This window comes from Protomyctophum bolini, assembly GCF_963924005.1.
Source record: "Protomyctophum bolini genome assembly, chromosome: 3".
NCBI classification, from domain to species: Eukaryota; Metazoa; Chordata; class Actinopteri; order Myctophiformes; family Myctophidae; genus Protomyctophum; species Protomyctophum bolini.
The window spans coordinates 2,008,483-2,028,482 of record NC_137864.1 but is presented as its reverse complement, the minus strand read 5'-3'; the positions used below and the strand labels follow the sequence as shown (position 1 = coordinate 2,028,482).

Genomic DNA, 20,000 nt, shown 5'->3' with positions numbered 1-20,000 from the left:
AGAGAGTGAAATGGGGACAGAGAACTGGTGGGTGGGAGAAAAAGCTGAGGTCAGTTCTCTGGAAAGATACAGTATGAGAATGGAGAGAGAACACAGTGTGGTGGTGGTGGTGGGACGAACGCTGCAGCAGCCATGCCGGTATCGGGCCAGTCCAAGCGTCGTAATGGAAGCGTCTACTACAACAACGCCTTGGTAGAACTGTACTGTGTGAGTACACACACAGGTGAGTGTGTAGTATATTCTGTGGCTCTATTCATGCGTTCTGTGCTTTAACCCATTCTGAACGGGAACCCATTCTGGTGTTAGCATCATGTTATGCTTTAGCTATTGAAAAATAGCAGATCTACAAGCTCATAGCGCGCCACCGAGTGGCGCGCTACGAGCTTGTAGGTCTGCTATTTTTGAAAAATCGAAGAACGACTGTGACATTTTTAGAATCTGATCTCAGGTCAGAATGGGTTCATCAGACCAGTGTGTCCCCAGTGGAAACCTCGTATGAATCTGATCTCAGGTCAGAATGGGTTAAAGCGGATACGGGAACGGTGGACGCCTCAACTTTGTGGGGCACTTTAGTCTCTCGCGTAGTATGATCAAATAGGGCTTTAAAGTTGGGGGGGGGGGACAATAGTTCAAATATTATATGGTAGGTTTCTGGACGACAGCAACGACATGTTGATTTGTCCAGTATGGTGTCTCTACTCTGACTCGAGGACTGGGATTGAGTACTTCTTCTGACTGCCTAATGAGTTTTTTTCTGGCACGTTTACAGTGTTGTGTTAGATTATTAGACCAACGCTGACCTCAGCAGTGTGTAATGTGTTAATTACTGTACATGGGTGTGTGTGTGTGTGTACGGTCCAACACAAGAGGATAGGTTACAGTACCAGGGTGTTGTTTAAATGCTGTGTGTGTGTGTGTGTGTGTGTGTGTGTGTGTGTGTGTGCGTGCGTGCACTGTGCATGTGACATCAGGCTGTATTACTGAATCGAGGCTTTATTTCTTGACGTGAGATTTGTCCTCATGTTACACTTTGTGGAAAGGTATTCCATCTGTATAGCTTACATAGCCGGTATACAATTTTGTCTCTGTTCCACACTTAGTTTACTACTGGCCCAAAAAGTATTTCCAAGCAGGGCTTTTTTTTTGGGGGGGGGGGGGGGGGGGGTTGGTTTTCCCTGTAACGGTTTCTGTGGCTGCTCAGGTTTCTGAACTGTGTGTGTGTGTGTGTGTGTGTGTGTGTGTGTGTGTGTGTGTGCATGCTATTGTTCTGTGTAGCTGAATGAATAGAGCGTCGCAGTCCCGCCCCCACCCCCCCTCGAGAGACCCGGAAAATAAGTCCCCGTTCATTTTCCTCATAGACTTTTCAGAAAGTATTCATTTAAAGACGTTTACGCCGCGGACAAAAGCCAACTCCTGTCGTGACAAATCATGACAACATTCGGGCTGAACAAATAATTACACACATATAAAACACCTTTTTTGTTGTTTTTCTTCTTTGTAATTATTTGGTTTTGGTCCAAAATATTGTGTTTTGTTGTCATGATTTGTCACGACAAGAGTTGGCTTCGTACGACGCTTATAAGGTCTTTAAATAAATACGTTTTGAAATGTCTGGGAAAAATGCATTGGAAACCATTTCCTGGGCCTGGCGTCGTCATGAAAGTGGACTGCGACGCTCTATAGACCTGGCCTGTGTTTGAATTGCAGTCCAAAGTGACTTTTTCCTCCGGTTAAAGCAATACCACAACAAAGAATATATTATTTTACAAGTAAAAGGCATGTATTTATAATATTACTTGAGTAAAAAGTACAAATGTGCTGCCATCAAAAATACTTACAGTACTGAAAGTAAAAGTACTCATGCAGAATTGTCCCATAATTACTTGCGCAAGCAGAGCGCGCAAGTAATATTTTCGCCCGGTCCGTCCGTATGCACCGTCCCAGCCAACCCGCCACTTTTGACGCGTATGCAAATAAAACGGCAGATTTGTGCCTGGTTTGCTGGGACCAGATTACATACATGACCATATTTCTTACGTCATCATTGAGAGCTAGTCATACATATACTATATATATATATAATCTGTAAAATAAAATAGCAAATTGTGCCTGATTTGCTGGGACCAGAGTACATGGTGTATGACTAGCTCTCAATGATGACGTAAGAAATATGGTCATGTATGGAATCTGGTCCCAACAAATCAGGCACAATTTGCTGTTTTATTTGCATACGCATCAAAAGTGGCGGGTTGGCTGGGACGGTTTTTGGCGCAAAGTAACCACAGTATACCGCTAATCAACTTACAAATGATATACCTTTTTTTTCATCACATGAAAAACTAAAAAGAATATTTCTAAATTGATCAAACTGTATTTCTTATATTGATAGAAACTTGAACCATACTTAATAATACTAGGTGTTTACATGCATAAAGTAAGTAGGTAGCAAATAGTTACACCTAATAATTAGACATTTCAAACGTTCCTTCACAGAGATAATGAGATTCCACAGTTTACAGCGGTCGAAAGTAGGCCTACTTGCGCGCTCTGCTTGCGCACTAGTTGGCCATGTATGGCCTACTAGTGTGCAACAAGCAAGTATGCACTCGGCAGAGTGCAGTTCTAGTTTCACATGTTCTTTGTCAGCATCTTTAAAATAAATAGCAGATCTACAAGCTCACCATGCAAGGCATGCATTGCTGCTTCACCAATGAAAACCCATTGACGTTCCCAAACTGCACATTGCATAGCTGAACATTGGACAGGGAGTGTCTTCACACAACAGGGTGAACTTTCATGGTTCTCTCTCTGCTGTCTTCTCTAGAGTGAGACATCTCTCTCTCTCTCTCTCTCTCTCTCTCTCTCTCTCTCTGAACATGAACATGAACATGAACATGGGGGTGCTGATATGCAGATTATTTAATATTTGAGTCATTTTAATACCGATGCTAGATAAAACCAGGCTCGTTTCCATTCCATGCCAGCTTGAAAAAATCAACAATGGTGGACTTTGTAAACAAAGTATAGAAATGCAAATCTGGAACTGAAGACTGAAGAAGAGGAGGAATTATACAAAGCATATAGGGTGACACTGATGACATCACGACGAGGACAAAATCAGTTGAGCTGTTCCTGAGGGCAATTTCCATGAAAAGCACCCGATATGATATGAAAGCCTGATTGTTCACAATTGGTTATTAGTGGGGATAGAAAACACACATGGGAGCCCCGAAAACACAAAAGTTGAATTGTATGTTATAGGTCCTTTAAGACGTCAATTATATAAATGTCGTTTGACAGAAACGCTTTCAGGGCCAGATTAACCCTTTGTGGTGCCCCTGTCTACATACACGGACCGCTTCAGTCTGTGCATTAATTAATTAAGCCAGGTCTGCTAAAAGTCAAATATAAATCACTTAAGAACATTATCTATAGTTGCAGCCATATAGTTATCAGGTGAAAATAATATCAGGTGAAATAATGACATGCCAGGGTTATATCAGACATGCAAAAGTGTAGCTTTTCGGCGAAAATCGCCGTTTTTATCCCAAATATAGGACCTGTGTGATTCATGCAAATCCGTTAAAAAAATGTTTGGGGGGGGTGAGGGGGTCTGTGGAGCCCGAGCTCGCTGCCCGGAGAATTATCTGACAGACTACTCTCGTGAGTCACTAATGATTCTGAGCGATATTTCTGCTTGCATCTGGGCGGCATGATGTGCGCAGCCGCTGGTCGCTCCGCGGAAAAAAAACCTGTTTGTGTGGACTCGGCATGAATTTTGACACACTGTCTGTGACTCGCCAGTCGATCCATTAGTTTAGCTGCTACAGTTAGCATTAGCAACGTTAGCACTTTGCGTTATACTGTCTGTGGTGTGGACGCGCCGGCGTCAGTTTCTCTCGCTGTGTGTGTGTGTGTGTGTCTGTCTGTGTGCTCGTGTGTGTGCATGCATGCGTATGAGTAAATAAATAAAGCACGCGCGCGTGTGTGTGTGTGTGTGTGTGTGTGTGTGTGTGTGTGTGTGTGTGTGTGTGTGTGTGTGTGTGTGCGTGCGTGCGTGCGTGCGTGCGTGCGTGCCAGGGCTTATACTAAATGGATATATTAAAAACGAAAACATGCAGCTCAACTGTTGAATAAGGAGAGGATGTTACTCTACATGTCTTAAATTGACTAAGGCTAAAATAATGAAGTAAACTGACCCTGTTGACTAAACCATCCCAAAACATTTTATTTGTATTATAATTCATTATTTTGCCAGTGAATATAATTTTCTATTTTACATGATGTGAAGAGTGAAAAGTGTTTCTTTAAATCACACCTGTGTGAAGTGACCCTTATCATCATACATCATCCATTCATTGTCATTTTTGTGACAATGAATGTGTAGGATTGTGTAGGACAAAAATAGCCGATATATGACAATTCATTCATTGTCAATGGCATTTAGGACACAAATCTACTGAATATAGGAGGGGCTAGTGCTCCTCGAGGGGCTAGTGCTCCTGTTGGAGTAAATTAATTGTTCTATGACTATCAGGACATGAATGTTAACATCTTGCTCAATACTGACTAGATTTGTACTGATTTAGTCATTATCTGTCATTTTTGAGTGGTGCAGCCACTCAACCACACTATAGACAGCTACAGTATGTGTCCCTGTGTCTGTCCCTGGCTGGGTCCCTGTGTCCCTGGCGGTGTCCCTGTGTCACTGGGTCTGTTCCTGGCTGTGTGCCTGTGTCACTGGGTCTGTCCCTGGCTGTGTCACTGTGTCATTGGGTCTGTCCCTGGCTGTCCCTGTGTCACTAGGTCTGTCCCTGGCTGTCCCTGTGTCACTAGGTCTGTCCCTGGCTGTCCCTGTGTCACTGGGTCTGTCCCTGGCTGTCCCTGGCTGTGTCCCTGGCTGTGTCCCTGTGTCACTGGGTCTGTCCCTGGCTGTGTCCCTGGCTGTGTCCCTGTGTCACTGGGTCTGTCCCTGGCTGTCCCTGTGTCACTGGGTCTGTCCCTCGCTGTCCCTGTGTCACTGGGTCTGTCCCTGGCTGTGTCCCTGTGTCACTGGGTCTGTCCCTGGCTGTCCCTGGCTGTGTCCCTGGCTGTGTCCCTGTGTCACTGGGTCTGTCCCTGGCTGTCCCTGTGTCACTGGGTCTGTCCCTGGCTGTGTCCCTGTGTCACTGGGTCTGTCCCTGGCTGTCCCTGGCTGTGTCCCTGGCTGTGTCCCTGTGTCACTGGGTCTGTCCCTGGCTGTCCCTGTGTCACTGGGTCTGTCCCTGGCTGTCCCTGTGTCACTGGGTCTGTCCCTGGATGTGTCCCTGGCTGTGTCACTGGGTCTGTCCCTGGCTGTCCCTGTGTCACTGGGTCTGTCCCTGGCTGTCCCTGTGTCACTGGGTCTGTCCCTGGATGTGTCCCTGGCTGTGTCCCTGTGTCACTGGGTCTGTCCCTGGCTGTCCCTGTGTCACTGGGTCTGTCCCTGGCTGCCCCTGTGTCACTGGGTCTGTCCCTGGCTGTGTCCCTGGGTCCCTGGCTGTGTCCGAGCACGAAACATAGCGTTATAGCATTTGTTCACCACCAAGTGTCACTGTTGCACAGCCTAACACACAGACACACAGGCCGGGAGGAGGGCTAGTACAGTACAGTGTAGTATATACTGTCCCCCATGACACCCCCCCCCCCCCCCAAAGTGGGTTTAGTACCGATAAACGCTTAAAAGATTTGCGCCGCGGTTTTGCCCGCGGCACAGCGTTGGCCCCGCACACTGTCACCTTTTTCACCTTGGGCCTGTTTGCATGCCTGTTATATATAGTCAGTATTCTGTGCATTGTTATATGTCTGCTCTTCGGGAGGGTCATCTTGCGGTCAACATGGCTCTCCTTCACACACTATAAAGAAACCATGCCACTGAAGATGGATTCTGTTTTCCATGCATCCCGGCAGAGGCCTCGTGGCGTGCACATGACAATGTGACACTTTTCTGAAAAAGCCATGTTTCTACAGTATGTCGGTCGTTCTTCTATTTTTCAAAAATAGCAGACCTACAAAGCTCGTAGCGGCGCCACTCGGTGGCACGCTATGAGCTTGTAGATCTGCTATTTTTAAGTGGTGCAACCACTTCTACAACCAGCTGCAATGTCCGTGTACCTGTTTGTTTGTGATGTACGTCAAATGAGCTCGAGTGGTGTGCGCATGCGTGAAATTGGAACGACAGAAGTATGTGCGCACGCACCCGTGTGTGGATGTTGTTGCTAGATAAATAGCGTCAATGCTAACGAGCTAAAATATAGCCATCCTTGCTCTAGAAAGCACCAATGTTTCCATCTAGACCACCGGATTATCAGCAAAAACCTCAGAAAATCGCGCTAATGGACCAAACCATGGACATCTCCGTAGATTAGGAGTTATTCAGCTTTTAGAGAGGGGAGTTGCGCCACTTGGTTCACACAGGTGTGATTTTCAATAGCTAAAGCATAACATAATGCTAACACCAAAATGGGATAAAGGCCTCATTGCAGGTTATTGGTTTTCCTCTCCTTTGGTCACACCCTCGGGTTCTCCTCTCTGTGTGATATTTACGCAAGGTTGAAGTCGATCGGTCGAACAGAGATTCTGTGCATTTACGTTATTTAATGTCCCATATTGTGCTGATCAGAGCAATGCATGGTCACAGAGTTATTATGACCATTTGAAGTGTTAGACACTGCTGTAACACTGCTGTGGTTTCTCATACAGGTGTGTGTGTGTGTGTGTGTGTGTGTGTGTGTGTGTGTGTGTGTGCGTGTGTGCGTGTGTGCGTGTGTGCGTGCGTGCGTGCGTGCGTGCGTGCGTGCGTGCGTGCGTGACTATTCTCATGCTAGTCCCCTGGCCTGAAGCATGTTTGTGCCAAATCTGGTTTGGGTTGTTGCAGCGGTACGCCTGTGGCCCCTTTAGGCCTTCTTTGGGGCCCTTGGGGGGGGCACACGTGGGCCCTTTAGGCCTTCTTTGGGGCCCTTGGGGGGGGGGGGGGGGGCACACGTGGCCCCTTTAGGCCTTCTTTGGGGCCCTTGGGGGGGGGGGGGGGAACACGTGGGCCCTTTAGGCCTTCTTTGGGGCCCTTGGGGGGGGGGGGGGGGGGGGCACACGTGGGCCCTTTAGGCCTTCTTTGGGGCCCTTGGGGGGGGCACACGTGGCCCCTTTAGGCCTTCTTTGGGGCCCTTGGGGGGGGGCACACGTGGCCCCTTTAGGCCTTCTTTGGGGCCCTTGGGGGGGGGGGGGGGGGGCACACGTGGCAGTGAGGACATGAATAACATATACAGTAGCTGCTGTAATGCCATGGCAACTGACTGTCCCCCCACGGGATCAATAAAGGTCTGTCTATCTATGAGAGTGTCATATGGTGGTTATATGGTCAGCACAGTATACCCTGTTGTTTCCCCCTCCTACATTTATCTCTTTTCACTTCCAGCATTCTTTCATGGAGTGCTCCATATATAGATTCCATCCAGGCCTGGATTTATCCGGGGATGATTCGTGCATGCCCTTGAGCTTAAGTTTATCTGCTATTCATGTTATTTACTTATTTCTCATTCATGGAGAAGCATATATATATAGGGCTCAAAGGAGGAGTAGTTCACATTGTTTTTGTTTTTGTCTAATTTCTGAGCCAATAATTTGATGATCGACTTAGTCCCATGGTACTCATTTTGGGCACAGAGTGCCGCGCTATGAACTTGTAGCTCTGCTATTTTTGAAAGAATCGTGAAAATGTGTCTCGAATCTTTGAATATTATTTCAGGGTGAACGAACATTTCCCTGAGTGAACAGGTCCCTGGAACAACATATTTTCAGATGGGGGGGGGGGGGAGGCCAATTACATATAGTTTTTGGGGTCCTTGACAAGACATGAAATATTGAGCACCACTGATACGGAAACATAAGGTCTTTCAGAAAACTGTCAGGATTTGAAGATTTATTTTTAAATTTCGACGTCAGGACTAAATGGGTTAATGAGTTTCATATACTGGTCGTCAAGACAAAAACAAAAAATCTGCGTATACATTCAAGGCTTTCAAGGGGTGTATAATATAACTGACAATTCTTTTGGGGGGTGAACTACTCTTTAAGCGGTTAGAAAAATGGTTTTCATTTTTAAACAAATCAAACCCTGATCCCATCACATGCATGCAGTCTCCCCACCTTCCTCTCTCTTTCCCTGTGCTCTCTATCACTCTCTCACTCCTTCTTCCAATCCGTCCTCTCCTCCACCTAACCTCCTCCTTCACACTTGTTCTTCAACTCCCTCCCTCACTGCCTCTGTGTTCGTCTCACTCACCTCCCACCTATCAGCTTGTGTTCGTCTCTCCTCCCTCCTCCCTCCCTCCTGCCTCTGTGTTCGTCTCCTCCTCCCTCCTCTCTGCCTCTGTGTTCGTCTCTCCTCCCTCCCTCCCTCTCTCTCTGCCTCTGTGTTCGTCTCTCCTCCTCCCTCCCTCCCTCTCTGCCTCTGTGTTCGTCTCTCCTCCCTCCCTCCCTCCTCTCTGCCTCTGTGTTCGTCTCTCCTCCTCCCTCCCTCTCTGCCTCTGTGTTCGTCTCTCTCCCTCCCTCCCTCCCTCTCTGCCTCTGTGTTCGTCTCTCCTCCCTCCCTCCTCTCTGCCTCTGTGTTCGTCTCTCCTCCCTCCCTCCCTCTCTCTCTGCCTCTGTGTTCGTCTCTCCTCCCTCCCTGCCTCTGTGTTCGTCTCTCCTCCCTCCCTCCCTCTCTCTCTGCCTCTGTGTTCGTCTCTCCTCCCACCCTCCCTCTCTGCCTCTGTGTTCGTCTCTCCTCCCTCCCTCCCTCTCTGCCTCTGTGTTCGTCTCTCCTCCTCCTCCCTCCCTCTCTCCTGCCTCTGTGTTCGTCTCTCCTCCCTCCCTGCCTCTGTGTTCGTCTCTCCTCCCTCCCTCCCTCTCTCTCTGCCTCTGTGTTCGTCTCTCCTCCTCCCTCCCTCTGCCTCTGTGTTCGTCTCTCCCTCCTCCCTCTCTCTCTGCCTCTGTGTTCGTCTCTCCTCCCTCCCTCCCTCTCTGCCTCTGTGTTCGTCTCCTCCTCCCTCCCTCCCTCCCTCTCTGCCTCTGTGTTCGTCTCTCCTCCCTCCCTCCCTCCCTCCCTCTCTGCCTCTGTGTTCGTCTCTCCTCCCTCCCTCCCTCCCCCTGCCTCTGTGTTCGTCTCTCCTCCCTCCCTCCCTCCCTGCCTCTGTGTTCGTCTCTCCTCCCTCCCTCCCTGCCTCTGTGTTCGTCTCTCCTCCCTCCCTCCCTCTCTGTCTCTTTTGGCGCTCTCATCAATGCACATTCACACGTTCAGTGAGTCAGCGGGATGGTACCGCACGCACACACACACACACACACACACACACACACACACACACACACACACACACACACACACACACACCCACACCCACAGACAGAGGGTATACCAGGCCGGCCGCCAGCACTGAGCACAACATCGTTCTGTCTGTCGGCCAATAGCAGCTCACCGTGCCGCACATGCTCCTATAGTGCTGCAGTGAGACAGCATTTATACTGGCGGAGAGAGAGAGAGAGAGAGAGAGAGAGAGAGAGAGAGAGAGATGGGAGGAGAGAGAAAAGATGCTGTAAGAATTGGCTCAGAGCTGCATTCCATCTGAGGTTGCCCGACCCCCTCTCCATCTCTCTCTCTCTCTCTCATGTGCTGCACACACTCCTACCCCCCCCCCCCCCCCCTCCCCACCCGGCACACACACACACACACACACACACACACACACACACACCCACTCACACACACACAGACACTGGATCTCTCCGCACACACGTCATCTGCTGTTTGTGTCGGAGTTTCAGCTGGGAGCTCCTTCTGGCCCATCCATGCACACTGACTTGTTGACCGCTGTGGATGACTGCTTCTGTCTGTCCGTCCGTCCGTCTGTCCTGTCTAGTCAGTCAGTCCGTCCATCTGTCCAGTCAGTCAGAGTCAGACAGACAGTAAGTCAGTCAGTCAGTCAGTCAGTCAGTCAGTCAGTCTGTCCTGATATGGAGGAAGCGTGCGCCTCGGATGCCGAGTCCCGGACTGCAGGACGCCTGTTGATTGGTTCATAGATGCATCTCTGTGCTGTAAAGTCAGAGGTACGTCTCGTTCAGACCAGACATGACATTTTGTCCCAAGTGATGTCATCTCTTTCACCCAGGCTGAGCTTCGTTGCAAAGTACGACAGAACGTACTAAGTGAAAAAGAGCATTCGTGTTCATGCTATTTTGATTATTCAGCATGTTGTTTAGATGCTACAGTATTGATTGATTGCCTGCATGGTATATCCTATATAGTTTCAAATGTACATAATGTCATTTTCAGAGCATGTTGTTTAAATGCTGTATAGTTTATGATCACCCATGGTAGTTTCAAATGTGCAGAATGTTTTGTAAGATAGCATGTTGTTTTAGCAGATGCTATGGGTTCATCGTTTATACCTGCATATCCTATAGTTTCTTTGAGGCACTATACAATGTTCTCTCTGCACTCCGTTTTGTGATTTACCTCGATTTATCGGTTGGAGTTCATGCTTACTCTGCTCATAAGTCACTCCGGATCAGTAAAAGGCCTACGTTGTCCAGTGATCATAACCAAAGCATAGATAAGTCGTGTGCTTTCCCCTCAGCAGTGCATGTATGTGTCACACTGTCCTCGGCGTCACCGATGTGCGGTGTATAGCAGATTACTGTCGCTTCATGTCAGCTGGGCTCTCTCTGGTGTGTGCTTACATAAGAGGACTGTGGCTGCCTGCCATCCTTTAGCTCACTGCTTTCCCAAATCCATAGCGTCAGGTCCGGGTACCACCGAGGGGTCAAAAAAGGATCTCTTTATTTATTTAACCCATAAAAAAAAGCTGTTCTCATGTTTTCAAGATTTTCCAAGAATGTTCAAAAACTGCAGATTTTCTGCGAGCTTGTAGATCTGCTTTTTTAAAATCTTTTATAGTCAACTTGCCAAATCTAAACTGACACATGCTTTCCCCACAAGACAAACTATAAGAGCAAATTCTTATTTACAATAAAGCAAAAGACAAGGCCGTTTGCGGGAGAAGTAAAGTGATAATAGGGTTTAAAGACATCAATCACGTTAAAGCAAATGCAACACAAGCTGTTCGTGTTCATTTGCTTTTAACCGGATTGATTTCTTGAAGCAAATGAACGCAAACAGTTCCATTTGTATACACTCTGAGGAGGTCAAGCAAGAATTAAAAGCTCTGAGAAACTTACGGTATAGATCGGGGGTGCCGTATAATGGCATCAAGTGGAGGTCTGTGGCCCTATAGATGCATATCAAACCGAGGGTCCTAGAACAAAGGTTGATAAACACATGTTTATCTGGCTGCGGGGGGCTTCCGGATCAGCTGGTCTGGTGTTGTTGTTGTGTCTGTGTCTCTGTGTGCAGGATTTATGAAACTGCTTTGATCGTATCATTCATATAATGATGCAGTCCCGCCCCCCTCGAGAGACCCGGAAAAAGAAATCCCCGTTCATTTTCCTCATAGACTTTTCAGAAAGTATTTATTTAAAGACGTTTATACGCCACGGAACAAAGCCAACTCTTGTCGTGACAATTAAATCATGCCAATGTTTTGGGCCAAACAAAGAATTAGAAAGTAGAAGAAAAAAAACAGCAGGTTACAACACTTTTTTTTGTTGTATTTCTTCTTTGTAATTATTTCTTTGGTCCAAAATATTGTGTTTGTTGTCATGGTTTGTCACGACTTGAGTTGGCTTCGTACGACGCTTATAAGGTCTTTAAATAAATACTTTTTGAAATGTCTATGAGGAAAAATGCATTGGGATTCATTTCCTGGCCTGGCATGAAAGGGGGCGGGACTTCGACGCTAGCATGCTCTGATTATCTGCCTTCACTGCAGCACTCTGACTCATGACTGATTGAAGTGGCCACTTACTGTAGGGTGGTGTGCGTGTGTGCGGTGTGTGTGTGTGTGTGTGTGTGTGGTGTGTGTGTGGTGTGTGTGTGTGTGTGTGTGTGTGTGTGTGTGTGTGTGTGTGTGTGTGTGTGTGTGCGTGTGCGTGCGCTGTGCGTGCGTGTTGAATGAATGATTGGTTGTGTTAATTTTTTAATTATGTTAAGTAATAGTTTACCAGACCATTTAAGAATCGGTAACATATTATATAACTTGGGGAAGAGGATGATACGTATAGTTTATGAATGAAAAAAAAGACATCCTGACTGCTTTTCATTACCATAATGATTTAATTTGTGTGCACAGTAATAGTGTGTTATGTAAAATGAAACCAAATGTACCCTTACAGTTCTGCATGTATACCTCAGAGATTACTGTACACTACTGGGTTCTCAAAGTTTGTTTTTATATCAGGAACCCATTTTTTTTTTGTTTTTTGGTGACCCCACACTTATTAGTAGTGCAATTTCAAAGCATTTAAATGAAGCATTTATCAACCAATAAGATAAAGCATTGGTATAGCCTTGAATAGAATATTTATTAGATAGACATTCAACACTATATGAGCTGTATTTTGTGTGTCTTTAAGTTTACAGTACCAGGTCTTATTACTTAACTTAAGACCTGGAGGCGTGTCAATGCTCTTTGGCCACTCAGAATCGCCAAATGGCATTGACACGCCTCCAGGTCTTAAGTAAGTAATAAGACCTGGTACTTATAAGACACGCAAATACAACCCTATATGATTCATATGGTGTCTCGTCAAGTTGAAAGCCACAGAGAAGCGTTTCTGTACAATACAATATCACCTCTGTGGGATATATGAAACCTCATTATGTCTAAAAGTGTTACTTTCAGGACTCGTATTCAAAGCTTGTGTGGCGCTGTAGTATGATCAAGTATAGGGCCGTACGAACGAAAAAAACAGTTAACCCATTTGACCTGAGATCAGATTCTAAAATGTCTCCTGACATCTGACAGTTTTCTGAAAAAAAGCTATGTTTCTATGTCAGTCGTTTCTTCGGTTTTTCAAAAATAGCAGAGGCTACAAGCTCGTAGCGCGCCACCCGGTGGCGCGCTACGAGCTTGTAGATCTGCTATTTTTCAACAGCTAAAGCATAACATATAATGCTAACACCAAAAGGGGTTAAAATATGAAGATAAGAGGTTTTCTGCTCGACAGCGACGATGTGGAACACTGTGATTCATAATGGTGTCTTATATCAACTTTAAAAGCTGTATACGAAATGAAAAGGTGTTTTTGTGCAACGCTCATGAGGAAGCAGTGTTGTTTTTGGAATCAAATTTCTATTTTAGTTTAGTCTTTGTCTTTTGAATAGTTTTCATTTAGTTTTTAGTCACATTTTAGTCACCCGGAATGTTTTATTGTTAGTCTAGTTTAGTCGACTAATGTCATGAGATTTTAGTCGACTAAATCTACAGGTGATTTAGTCGACTAAAATGTATTTTGGCGGGCCTTGATGCCGTCGTAATGACTGTTTTTACACTTGCTGAAAATAGCCGATCTACAAGCTCACAACGATCGGCTATTTTCAGCATGCAACCAAGTGTAAAATGACACTAAAAGGTCCACTGGTCCCTTCCTAACATTTTAGTCTAGTTTTTATTTGTTGACGAAATTGTCAGTAAATTTAGTCTTAGTTTTAGTCATCATAGATAGTTTTTATTTAGTTTCCATTTAGTTTTCGTCAGTGGAAAAAGGTAGTCGACAAACATTTTTCGTCTTAGTTTTAGTCGACGAAAACAACACTGTGAGGAAGTGAGAAATAGAGAGAGGAGAGGGGAACGGGTGTGTAGAGAGAGAGAGAGAGAGAGAGAGAGAGAGTGACAGGATACAGGCAGCGATGGAAGGAGGAGCAGAGAGATCATTTCCCCGTGGGCGCTGACATACATTCCCTTTTAAACACCCGGTTCTCCTCTCCGGAGACTGGAGGATGAACGCTCCTCTCCCATGCACTGACACCAGAGAAGATGCTACTGTGTGTGTGTGTGTGTGTGTGGGGGGGGGGGGGGGGGGGGGGGGGGGGGGGGCTTTCTGTGTGGAGTCTCCTGTGTATATACTATAGGGTACGGGACACATAATACACAATTATGATCAATGGTGTCAATGCTGCACGCAAGTCCAACAAAACAATCCATGACGGATTTATCAAAAGCCGTGCAGGGGACGAAATGATGAAATGGACTTTCGTGATAATCCAGCCGATATAACTTGTGTGTTGCGCTGACAACAACACATATCGCATCAATTAGCGCGTTCAGGTTCCGGTATAATATCCAGCTTTGGAATTAAGGTCAGGTTGTCCTATATGGATGAAATAGGCTCTCTCTCCCTCCTTCTCTCTCACACTCTCCTTCCTTCTCTCGTTTTCTCTCTCTCCGTCCGTCTCTGTCTGTCTGTCTGTCTGTCTGTCTGTCTGTCTGTCTGTCTGTCTGTCTCTCTGTGTCTATATCTTTGAATTGAATATGTGTATTGACATTTTTAAGTGTAGGCCTACACAGTGCACAGTGCATCTCTCTCTGTGTGTCTCCTGTCTGATCAAAGTCCAGTCTGACTGCACATCATTCACTTGACAGAGACCGCTGGCCGAACAATGCTTATAGTGCTGACGTCAGCGGTCTGAGGCACTTCATCTTCATGTACTATACTAATAACACAGATGGAGGGTTTTTATACCAGCGGGGTGCCTGTATGTGTTCAACAGCGGGGTGGCTGCTGCTCGGCCCCCTGTGGAGCGCCCATGCTCTCGTCAACCTCCTGTCATGCTGCGTTCGCACACTGCGTGGCCGCTATGCAAGTTACAGCCATGCATTCTCAATGGAAGCCGTGCCACGACGATCCATATAGCTGCATATTATAGGCCAGGGCATATAGCAGTGGAAGCCATTTTATGGTTCCACTCAAATTCAAATATTGATATAACCCATTTTGACCTGCAGATCAGATTCTAAAAAATGTCTTCTATACATCCTGACAGTTTTCTGAAAAAGCATGTGTTTCTATGTCAGTCGTTCTTCGATTTTTCAAAAAAATAGCTATACAAGTTGTAGATCTGCTATTTTTCAATGGCTAAAGCATAACTTAATGCTAATACCAAAAGGGGTTCCCGCCCAAAATGGGGATAAATAAGTGTAATTATCCAGGATCCTGGTGAATCATGACCATAATATTATACAACATTTGAGGGTATTTATTATATGTAGTATAATTATTATATAAATATTCTTCTACACAATCAAATGTTCTATGGTTGATTCACCAGGAGGCTGGATGGCTTCATTCTATAGGCTAAAAAAATAATTGATCTAAATATTTTTGGAAATCTCTACGGGGGAAAAAATGTATGGAATGTATTTGAGTGGAACCATAAAATGGCTGCCACTGCTATGACCTATAAGAGCCCTATATATGCAGGCTATATCCCCTTCATTTTCACTCACCTTCTCTCCTCACACAACCCCTGCTTGTAATGGAAAACTAATATACCGTATATCCGCCAAGTGTTCTTTTTTTATTCGTTGGTATATGCTCTGAGTTAAGCTAGCCGTGGTGTAAAAGGTATTTGTGGGGTTGTTTGTGTGTAGTTGAGGTTCAACCTTGCGGTCCCAGCAGGTCCATCTGTTTGTTCGTTTGTTTGTCTTTTCCTGTCCGTTTCCTCATGTGTCCTATAGTGTGAGGAAGGAAAAGGCTCATCTTTAAATTGCCTGTCACTGCTTTGATCTCCACTGGCCACAAATCATCCCCTCTCTCTCTCTCTCTCTCTCTCTCTCTCTCTCTCTCTCTCTCTCTCTCTCTCTCTCAATGTGGTACATTTTTTAAAGGTTAGAACATTTGAAGGGGTCAAACTATAGTACTATTTTCAGAAGCACCTTCCATAAAAAAAAACATAATGTCTCGGATATCGGAAACAAATAACAATCTTGCCAAAACATCAATCTACGTACATTGTTGTGTCGGGAAAACATGCGCCCTGAGTGGGGCCTCCTCCGTTCACACCGTTTTGCAAATTGCACATATATAGGGACTCGATTCTTCAGTGGATTTTGGATTTGTAACCCAAGCGCGCGCGCTCTCTCTCTCTCTCTCTCTCTCTCTCTCTCTCTCTCTCTCTCTCTCTCTCTCTCTCTCTCTCTCTCTACGAGCTCTGTGGTATATTTTTAGAAAGTGGTCAAACTAGTAGCACAGAAGCACCTTCCATAAAAAAAACATAATGTCTCGGATATTTATGTTGAACGTCGGAAACAATCTTGCAAAAAACATCAATTTACACACGTACATTATTGTGTCGGAAACAGCGCCGTGAGTGCCTTGGGGGCCTCCTTTCACACTGTTTTGCAAATCGCACTCGATGAGATTGGATTTTGGATTTGTAACCCAAGGGCTCTCTCCCTCTCTCTCTCTCTCTCTCTCTCTCTCTCTCGGCAGGGTGCAGGCTGAGTGGCAGAAGGAGGAGCGGAGCAGCGTCAGGGTCTTAGGATGGACAGCGAAGGCTCGGCTCTGCCCAGTCCAGTGGTGGGACAGATCGACAAACAGTTCCTAATCTGCAGCATCTGCCTGGACCGATACCACCTCCCCAAAGTGCTGCCCTGTCTGCACACCTTCTGCGAGAGGTGAGTCATATTATACCATTCTGACCTGAGATCAGATTCTAAAAAAATGTCTTCTAATGTCAGTCGCTCTTCGATTTTTCAAAAATAGCAGACCTATACAAGCTTGTAGCGCGCCACTCGGTGGCGCGCTATATGAGCTTGTAGATCTGCTATTTTTCAATAGCTAAAGCATGACATAGTGCTAACACCAAAATGGGTTCCCGCCCCAGAATGGGTTAATTATGCATTGTTGTACATTAATTGCTATACTTTCAATCTGCCGTGTCCCCATTTTGGGCATTATAGGTGTACAATTTTATTTTTCAATTTGATTGAATTTATTGTCAAGTCAAGTCACCTTTATATTTATATAGCACATTTTAAAAAACAACAGAAGTTGACCCAAAGTGCTTTCCATATAAAAATGACATCATAAAATACAAAATTAAAATAAACGTTTAGCAATATACTTCATATAAGAAAAATACAATATAACAACATTTAAAGGGCATGAAACAACAAAAAAGCCTATACTGATTATACAAAAAGGTTTAAAACATTGTATTACATTATTCCAAGTGCTTGTTAGGGCAGGGAGTTCCTCAGTTCAAAATAGGATTATATTTGACAATTTGGCCACTTTGGAATTTAAAGTCCTTAAAGTGTATATAACTTTAGAAATGTATACACTTACTTATGCTATCTTGGTTTGTTTACTGTTGAGTGAGAAAACAATGTTGCTATAATCAGCAGGCGACGGGGGGTTCCCTGCTGATTAGCTTAATGTGCAACATTGTTTTCAAAATAACTTGGGTCCCGAGCCCCAGTTTGGGAACCACTGTTTTCAGCCACAGGGCTTTGATACAAAAGGGCTGTATTTTGCGTGTACCAGGTCTTATTACCTAACTTGAGTAAACTAAAGACCTGGAGGTCGTGATCAATGCCATTTGGCTATTCTGAGTGGCCAAAGAGCATTGATCACGCCTCCAGGTCTTTAGTTTACTCAAGTTATAGGTAATAAGACCTGGTACTCAAGACACGCAAAATACAGCCCAAAGACTCCAGGACATCCTAGCTGTGTTCATTTAACTCAGAGAGAGTGTTTGTTCACTCTCTCTGAGTTACAGACCTGTATAAGCGTTCCATTTGGACCAGCAGTGGTCCCCCCACCCTACGTTGGGAAACAGTGGCGCTGGCTCATGGCTCGGCAACCAATCAAATCTGTGAGACATTAATTGCTCATTAATAACACATTTCCAGTTTCAGGAGGTTACAGTACAGTACGAGCCAAGTGGCTCTGTGAGATGTTCCAAATGATGTCCATTAAGTCTTTCTCACAGGGGTTTATCGTATACACTATGAATTAAGCAATATTACACGAGAGAGGGTGTGTGCTTTACTGTGAACATGCCAATAGAACGTCGCAGTCCCGCCCCCTTTCATGACGACGCCATGCAGGCCCAGTCCCGCCCCCTTTCATGACGACGCCAGGCCCAGTCCCGCCCCCCTTTCATGACGACGCCAGGCCCAGTCCCGCCCCCTTTCATGACGACGCCAGGCCCAGTCCCGCCCCCTTTCATGACGACGCCAGGCCCAGTCCCGCCCCCTTTCATGGCGACGCCAGGCCCAGTCCCGCCCCCTTTGATGACGACGCCAGGCCCAGTCCCGCCCCCTTTCATGACGACGCCAGGCCCAGTCCCGCCCCCCTTTCATGACGACGCCAGGCCCAGTCCCGCCCCCTTTCATGACGACGCCAGGCCCAGTCCCGCCCCCTTTCATGACGACGCCAGGCCCAGGAAACGAATCCCAATGCATTTTTCCTCATAGACATTTCAAAAAGTATTTATTTAAAGATCTTTTAAGCGTCGTACGAAGCCAACTCGAGTCGTGACAAATCATCATCATAACAGACACAATAGTTTGGACCAAACAAATAATTACAAAGAAGAAATACAACAAAAAAAGTGTTGTAATGTAACCCATGCCGCTTTTTTTCTATACTTTCTAATTCTTTGTTTGGCCCGAAGAATTGTGTTTATTGTCATGATTTGTCACGGCAAGAGTTGTCCGCGGCGTAAACGTCTTTAAATAAATACTTTCTGAAAAGTCTGAGGAAAATGAACGGGGATTTATTTTTCCGGGGGGGGGGGGGGACTATAAACACGGTAAAGCCACCCTTGAGTGTAATAATATTGCGATTATACAACAGTTACCATCAAAATAAAACAAAATGTATTCATATTGCTGGGCATTTCTCTCTCAAAATATAACAGACGAGCGAGTGTTATCTGTGTTTTCCTGGAAATACATGCATGGGGTCCATCTGTTCATGTTTACTCAGCCACGCTATATAGACAACTTGTCACAAACTAAACAATGAGAGAAACAAAACATAATAGTTGTGTGTCTCAATCTCAATTTTAACCCATTTTGACCGGGGAACGATTCTACAAATGTCTTCAATCAAAATCCTGACAGTTTTCTGAAAAAGCCCTATGTTACTTTTTCAGTCGTTCTCAAACATTTTCATGCATTTTCATTCTCACCTCCAAGATTATATGTAATTGGCCCGGCGACCCCCATCTGAAAATATGTTGTTCCAACTTCCAGTGACCTCCCAGAAGCAAAGATATGAGTTAAAAATGTTCGCTCGGAAAGAATATATATGCAAAGATTTGCACTACATTTTCACGATTTAAAATAAATAGCAGACCTACAAGCTCGTAGCGCGGCACACGGTGCCGCGCTATGAGCTTGTGGATCTGCTATTTTTCAATAGCTAAAGTATAACATAATGCTTAAAACACCAAAAGGTGGTTCCACACCTAAAATGAGTTCATAGAAGTTGAGTTGAGATGAGTTCAATAGAATAGCGTTTTTTTTTATGCCAGATTTAGCTACCACGTCTGTAAACTTCTGATGCAAACTGTAGCGAGCGACACATTTTGAGCTTGTAGATCTGTTACTTTTGGTATATTTTTGTATTTGAATCCTGAGATTCAGAAACAGTTTTGAACATAGTGAGGTTTCCACTCGGCAGAGATGATATACAGTGTTTTAGTGTATAAGAAGGCACATTAACACAACTCATTTCCATTACATTTTTGTCATTTCTTATTCCTATTTAACATGAATGATCCTAAACTCATATTTATACAATAGTTTCATCGTGCCGGTGTCGGATACACAGAAAGTAGCAGATACGACACGATGTGTATGAGCAACATATGTGTTGTTTATAACAATGCCAAATTATAACAAATTATAACATAACACTGTTGATTTCACACTACATATCCAGCCTTTAAAATAATGTGGTGTTCTGCCTTTAAAACACACTGTTCATGTGTTCATGTGTGTGTGTGTGTGTGTGTGTGTGTGTGTGTGTGTGTGTGTGTGTGTGTGTGTGTGTGCGTGCGTGCGTGCGTGCGTGCGTGCGTGTGTGTGTGTGTGTGT

The 20,000-nt window shown here is 45.3% G+C and overlaps 1 protein-coding gene across 2 annotated transcripts in view; it reads left to right on the top strand.

The window, feature by feature from the left end:
* Positions 1 to 9: 9 nt before the first annotated feature.
* Positions 10 to 20,000, top strand: part of trim2a (tripartite motif containing 2a) — a 48,183-nt gene continuing 28,192 nt past the window's right edge. Inside the window, exons 1-2 of one of the 2 annotated variants that reach the window (XM_080760385.1) lie at positions 10 to 223; positions 16,381 to 16,565. In XM_080760385.1, coding sequence (XP_080616511.1) covers positions 16,432 to 16,565 — 134 coding nt within the window. In that variant the 5' untranslated portion in view covers positions 10 to 223; positions 16,381 to 16,431. Of the gene's footprint in view, positions 232 to 16,380; positions 16,566 to 20,000 lie in introns of both variants that reach the window. The other variant, XM_080760386.1, reaches the window with a different exon arrangement.